Genomic DNA, 7,295 nt, shown 5'->3' on the forward strand with positions numbered 1-7,295 from the left:
GGGCATTGCTTGTAATGCACTCCTAGATGCTACAATGGGGTTGGAGCCCAAAAGCACTCACCCTGGCTCCTGCACCTGCCCGTCTGCATGTTCCCCCTCCCATAAGGGGTTTAAGTGTGCAGCAGCCTTGCAAACAAGCCACACCTCTGTCACAAGTCCTGTGAGGGGGTCAGGGAACTCTCCTGTGTTAGCCCAACTGGCGCCATCAAGTAAACCCCTGCCGTTTTGCACACCCTGATCAGGGAGGAAACTTCCATGGGGGCTCAGGCCATGAAAAACATTTTGCCAAACAGATCCCAGGCCACACTGCCTGACTGCAGGAAGTGGCTCACTTATTATATCCTGCCAGGCAGCTAGCCACACTGCCCCACCTCCCCTGTCCAGACCTATAATTGTCCCAGTCTGGAAGCAGGACAGGGGCTCCAGCATTTGTTGGTGCTCCCCCTCCACAGGTTTCTCTGTCCAATAAACCTGTGTTGCTGTCGAGCTTCCCCACCTTGTATGTCGCTTTTCTCTGTCCTAACATCCTGTTTCACAGCTACTTGTAGGGCTGAGGTAGGTGGGTTACTTGAGCCCAGGAGGTTAGGCTGCAGTGAGGCAAGATGTGTCAGTGCACTCCAGCCTGGGTGACAGAGACCCTATCACACAAAAAAAGTGAGAAACTCTTTATTAGATGAATTGCTTTAAATCCAGAACACAAGAATAAATGCTTCTTAAAAAAATAATTCAGGAAGGTAGTTGAGGCAAGAAAGTTGGTAGCTGGCAACTTGCGTCCCTTCGCCTTGACAAGTTCAGTTCTTCCTGGCCTTGATCCGTGTGGCCAGCTTCAGCATTATCCTGCAAGCCAGAACTTGCTTATTACTGGGACTGACACATAAACGTCGCCCGTTCTTGGTGAGGAAGCTGGGGAACAAGGGGGAGAAAGGTTACAAACTGAGGTGTGTCCAGCACATGGGGACAGGGGGCCCCATTCTCCCTGCCCCTCAGATTTCCCAGTCAACACAGCCAGTTTTTTCTTTCTTTTTTTTCATTCTCTGCTGATGGCAACTCAGGGCCAGTGTCCTCTTGAGACCCCCCTCAGCCTGTGGGACTCTGTAGTGACTCATGCGAGCATCCTTGGGCAGACTTGTGCCTGCTTTCTTCTTCCTTCCCCACCCTTTTTCCCCTGGGAATGTCTCATCCCTGATGCCCTGCAGGATCCTCATAAGGACACAGATGCCCCATACCTGGCAGGATCCAGAGGGTGGGCCCTGATGGACACCCATCTATCAGGTCCTCCCTGCAAGATGCTACAGAGTGCTTCTCCCTCAACACGTGTTTGGTGAGCTTGGCACTTACATGACACCCGGCTTGGGGCACTTGCTGCTTGTTTCAAGGTAACTCTCCAAGAGTGAACACGGGATGCTTCCTGGGATGTAGGAGGTGCAGCAGTCAGCATTAATAGCGTGAAAGCCTGCAACAAGAGAAAGGGTCGTTTGAGGACCAATCTTTCTCCTCCAGAGCACTGTGGAGGGTGAGAAGGCACATGGCTCGGAGGAGATGTTTCCTCCTCTGTGGCCGGCACTTGCTGGCATCTCCCTGCTTCAGATCCTCACCAGAGTTGAGCCGTGTGTCTGAGGGCACTCAGGGTGGGCCACAGCAGGACCAAGAGCATTTCCCCCAGAAAAGGAAGGCATCTGCAGACACCTGCAGGCATCAGAGAGCACCTTCTGCCCCAAAGGAGCAGGCTCTTGGGGCAGCCAGAGGGTAACAGGGAAGGCATCTATGGACGGGGTTCCCCTAGCCCATCCTGATCTTTCTTGGAGATGTTCACCACCCTCAGGACCCTCTCATTCTCCTCCCATACTGTAAACAGGGACAATGGATCCCATAGTGCAGACCTGCACCTGCTGGCTGCTTTTAAATATATGCCGTATCTGATCACTTACTGTCCAGAACTTCTGAATTTGCCAGTGAAAGCTTTGACATCATGAACCCTGTCTCTGCATCTGGAAGAAAGACAGGACAGGGAAGGAAATCACTGGGTGAGAGCACTGTTTCAGCATCTCCACCCACCCCATTGCTCATCCCCCTCCTGAGGCAGAAAGGCTCTGAAGCTGGACCACCACCACCTGTCTGGGTTCTAGGCCTGCCTCCTGGCCCATTTATTCCCTTAGGGCCCTGAGACTTTTCAGGGACCTTTTGAAAATGTAGACATGAAAACATTGTGTTGACTCTGAAACACTAAAAGCAACCTCAAAATCTAACATGGTTCAGTTAGTGGAATATCTACATGATGTGACACAGTCTACAAGTCTCTCTACACATTTCTGGAATCCATAGTACTCTGGAAACAGAGAGATGTTCAACAGCGCATATGGTGGCACAGTATCCTCTTAAGTGAAATGAAGCTATTATGGTCATTATTCATCCCAGTTAGTAGAAATATTCATGTGCTTGTTACAGGAGATTGCTGTGTTTGATTAAAATATTGTTCCCAGGCCTCATCAGGGTTAATAAGTACCATCAATATATGTTTAAGTTTTTACTAAATCATTTTTAAATTGTGGTTATATATATATATATATATATAAAATATAAAATTTGCCTTTTGAACTATTTTAAGATTACAGTTCAATAGCATCAAATACATTCAAACAACTCTGCAATTTTCATGACCATTCATTCAGAGAACTTGTTCATTTTGTGAAACTGAAACTCTGTATTCATTAAACAACAACTCCTCATTCTTCCTCCCCTTAATCCCTGACAACCACTATCTAGGTCGTGTCTCTGTGGATTTGATTGCTCTAAGTACCTCATGTGAGTGGAATCATACGCTATTTGTCCTTTTGCGACTGGTTTATTTCACTTAGCATAATGTCCTTGATGGTCATTCGTATTGTAGCATGTGTTAGAATCTCCTTACTTAAATTTTTTTAAATTTTTATTTTTTCTTACTTCAACATTCAAGGGAATCTCCTTACTTTTTGAGGCCAAATAGATTCCATTGTATGTATGAATCACACTTTATCTACTAACCTTTTGATGGGCACTTAGTTTGCTTCTACGTTTTGGCTATCGTCATCAATAACGCTGCTATAAATATGGGTGTACAAAAATCTCTTCATGTACCTGTTTTGAATTATTTTGGATATATACCCAGAAATAGAATTGCTGCATCATATCATATTAGCTTTTTAAAACCTGAGAAATTCTGCATTCCAAAATTTATCTAGCGCCAAGTGCTTTGGAAATGGGATTGTGGAGCTGCCTTATGCTTGTTAGGCAAATGAAACTAAGCGCTACACTTTTTTCCTTTCTTTTTAATTTTAATCCTCAAAGTTAGTTTATTTCCACAATTGACTGTATCACAGAATAAAGTTAGCTTTAAAATTTGGCCGGGTGCGGTGGCTCATGCCTGTAATTCTAGCACTTTGGGAGGCCAAGGCGGGCAGATCACTTGAGGTCAGGAGTTTGAGACCAGCCTGGCCTACCTGGTGAAATCCCGTCTCTACTAAAAATACAAAAATTAGCCGAGTGTGGTGGCATGTGCCTGTAATTCCAGCTACTAGGGAGGCTGAGGCAGGAGAATCGTCTGAACCCGGGAGGTGGAGGTTGCAGTGAACCAAGATTGTGCCGCTGTACTCCAGCCTGGGCCACAGAATGAGACTCCATCTCAAAATAAAATAAAATAAATTAAAATAAATATTTACTTTTAATATAATTTAATAATTATATTAAATATATTTACAACGTAATAACTATTAAATATACTTTTTCTTTTTTTTAAATTAATTAAATTTACTTTTATTTTACTTTAAGTTCTAGGATACCTGTGCTGAACGTGCAGGTTCATTACATAGGTATACATGTGCCATGGTGGTTTGCTGCACCTATCAACCCATTATCTAGGGCTTCCACATGCACCAGGTATTCGTCCTAATCCTCTCCCTCCTTCTTCCCTCCACTCCCCAACAGACCCCAGTGTGTGATGTTCCCCTCCCTGTGTCCATGCGTTCTCAGTGTTCAACTCCCACTTATGAGTAAGAACATGTGGTGTTTGGCTTTCTGCTCCTGTGTTAGTTTGCTGAGAATGATGGTTTCCAGCTTTACCCATGTCCCTGCAAAGGACATGAATTCATTTCTTTTTATGGCTGCATAGTATTCCATGGTGTATATGTGCCATATTTTCTTTATCCAGTCTATCTTGATGGGCATTTGGGTTGGTTCCAAGTCTTTGCTATTATGAATAGTGCTGCAATAAACATAAATGTGCATGTATCTTTTAATATAATATATAAGCAAGCTTTTAATATATTAAAAATAAATACACTTTTAATATAATTTAATAACTGTATTAAATATCTTTTAATATAATTCAATAACAATATTAAATATAATTTTAATATAACTTAATAACCACATTAAATATGCATTTAATATAATTTAACAATTATATTAAATATACTATTAATAATTTTAAAGCCAGCTTTAAAGTTGATATTTACTTAACATTTTGAAACATAAAGACTTAGCAATAACGATTCAGCTGCCAACTTAGTCCCCCAATTGCTTTCTAGTGTTTTCAACTTATTTCTTATATGGTTACATTAAATGAATTATATGTAATGAGGCATGTGGGTGTATTTTAATATGTTCAATATGGTTTGGGTAAGGTAAAAAAAAGATCTTAAATGGCCTTGTCTTTCCATAACTACTTCCTTATTAGCTCATATTTTAATTCCACCACTTACTAGTTGTGTGATCTACCAAGTTATCTAAGGTTCTGTGCCTCAGTTTTCTCATTTGTAAAATGTCAATAATAATATGAAAAACTATATAAAAATTGATGTTTTGTTTTCTCCCTACAAAAGTAACACATTTGCATTTTTATTTTTTTATCTAATACATATCCCACAGGGTTGTTAGATAGAATTGATGTGTTAATATCTGTAAGACACTTAGAACAGTGCCTGCCCTGTACATAGGAAGTACTAGAAGTGCATTTGTTAAACAAAAAAATATGATGGTTAGGTGACCCTGGTTGAGTCATTTGTGTGGCTGGTTCCATTTCTTCTCCAAAATGATATTATAGATGATACTAGATGGTATGTAACAGTTTTAACATCATGCAATTCTATGCTTCCTTCTACAAATTTGTAATTTTACTACACTTCTTTTAATTTAGCACTTAATAGTCCTATGTCAGCTAAGGGAAGGTATCAAATAATTTTGCTGTGAAAAAGGAAGTAATTGGCCCAACATTGGACCAGCCATATGTGTATATTCCGCTCCCAGGGTCCAAAGCATGCAGACAGAGCCAGGTCTATATTCTGGCGCTGCTTTTAAATGAGTACCATGACCATGTCGGGAGGGTGAGTAGTGACAGGAGGGCAATGTGTCTCTGTCCCAGAGCTTGAGTTACCATGAACCTGGTCGCCTGGGAGAAAGCTCACTGGACTCACCATTTGTGACCTGGGCCTGGGATCCAAGGGCAGTAACAAGCATGAGGCAGGAGAGGACAGCCACGGAGACCTTCATCCTCCTGGTGGGCAGACAGGGCTGGCCGAGGACTCCTGGGCTCACTGCTTCCTGGCTCCCAGGATGCCAGCTCTGCCCTTGTATTTATAAGAGGAGGAGGATCAGGAAGTCCCAGGGCAGAGGTCAGAATGCTGTTTTTTGACTTATGATAGTTAACAGGCTCTTTCTAAAATGAGAACAATGCTGGGAATGCAACAGGAAGTAGACGACAAGGATGATTTGGACTGTCCTTGTGGACTTCCCGAATTGTCCCAATAAGTACAGGCAGAGACAGCAAATACTTTATGATGGATCCTTCCCCTGGGAGATTCATTCATCCTCTAAACAGTGGAGTTTTTTTTCCCTCAGGAGCTAACCACCTTCAGATGCTCAAATAGCCTGTACACATGGGGACCACCAGAGAGAACACTTCAACTTGTAGAACTATGATCTCTGCTGGTAACCACAGCTCATACGACATCCCGTGATGGACAGCCCATGATGTGTACTTACACAGCATGATTGTCTAGTATAAGCTGAACTACTCTAGAAGATAATGGGTAGAGTGTAGGGCAAGGATGAGCACATGGGAGCTAAAGTATCCCCTTGTGGGGGTAGCCCGCCTTCCTTCTCAATTCTGCACTTAGTCTCTGGAAAGGAATATTCTTCGTCCAGTGTCTGGAGATATCCTTAACTCCTCTCTTTGTCTCATACCCCATATCTAATTCATTAGTAAGTATTTTTGCCTTATTTCAAAAACATAGCCAGATTCTTATTATTCCCTCAAAAGAAAACTCCCATTTATTTCTCTACTACTAATCTCAATGCTTCACTTCTGAGACTACCTGGTATTAGCATAGACTACAGAGGTTAAGGGCTCAGTCCCATGAGACTGGCACCACTTCAGATGCCAATCTCAAATAGTGGGTCCCCAGGTTACCCACAAGTTCTCTTTGACTTGGCTACACATCGGAACTTCCCATGACACCCTCCTCAGGTTCTGTAATTACTAAAATAGCTTTCAGAACTCAGAAGAACAGTTTACTTACAGGGTTATATTATAAAGCATACAACTCAGGAACAGTCAGGTCAGTGAGATGCATAGGGCAAGACATGGGGAGTGGGTTTGGAGCTTCTGTGTCCCATGCAGGTGTGCCACTCTCTCAGCGCCTCCACTGAACACTGTTCCAAGTTCACCAACCTGGAAATTCTCTAAACCCTACTCTCTTAGGTTTTTATGGAGGCTTTATTACATAAGCATGCTTGACTAAATCGTTAACCATTAGTGATCAGATCAATCTCCAGCCTCTCTCCCCTCCCTGGAGTTTGGGGGTAGAGGCTGAAAGTTCCAATCCTCTCATGGTTGGCTCCCATGGCAACCAGCTCTCATCCTTAAGGCTTTCCAAGAGACACTTCATTAACATAAACTCAGGTGTGGTAGGAAGTACTTGTCCAGACTTCCAGGTTGTATGTGCCTGAGTATTGAGCAGATTCTTATGTGCTTCTTACATCTCAGCATCGGAGAATCCCCGGTGCAGGAAAAGAGGGGTGTGCATGATGGACAAGGTGAGGTGCTGTCGGATTATACTATCTTGAGCTGGGCAGAGCCTGTATGCAACTGGCTGCTGTAGTGGTGGCTAGAGTCAGAGATGAAGCCGATAGAATGGAAGTGGTGTACAGAGGTGTCTGACACAGTATTAAATGCATATTTGTTTAGTGAAAGAAAATAAGGAATAGATTTCACAAGATTCACCAATCAATATGTTGATTACGCAACATATTTTCATTTCTTG

General features: G+C 42.8%; 1 protein-coding gene across 2 annotated transcripts; it reads right to left on the reverse strand.

The window, feature by feature from the left end:
* Window positions 1–651: 651 nt before the first annotated feature.
* Window positions 652–6,723, reverse strand: CCL23 (chemokine (C-C motif) ligand 23). Of its 2 annotated transcripts, XM_028835457.2 has the most exons (5): window positions 6,552–6,723; window positions 5,448–5,600; window positions 1,929–1,988; window positions 1,339–1,453; window positions 652–903 (listed from the first exon to the last, which is right to left on the reverse strand). In XM_028835457.2, exons 2-5 carry the CDS (start codon window positions 5,521–5,523, stop codon window positions 792–794), a joined length of 363 nt encoding a protein of 120 aa, XP_028691290.1. In that variant the 5' UTR covers window positions 5,524–5,600; window positions 6,552–6,723; the 3' UTR covers window positions 652–791.
* Between the last annotated feature and the right edge of the window lie 572 nt (window positions 6,724–7,295).

This window comes from Macaca mulatta, chromosome 16, assembly GCF_049350105.2.
Source record: "Macaca mulatta isolate MMU2019108-1 chromosome 16, T2T-MMU8v2.0, whole genome shotgun sequence".
NCBI classification, from domain to species: Eukaryota; Metazoa; Chordata; class Mammalia; order Primates; family Cercopithecidae; genus Macaca; species Macaca mulatta.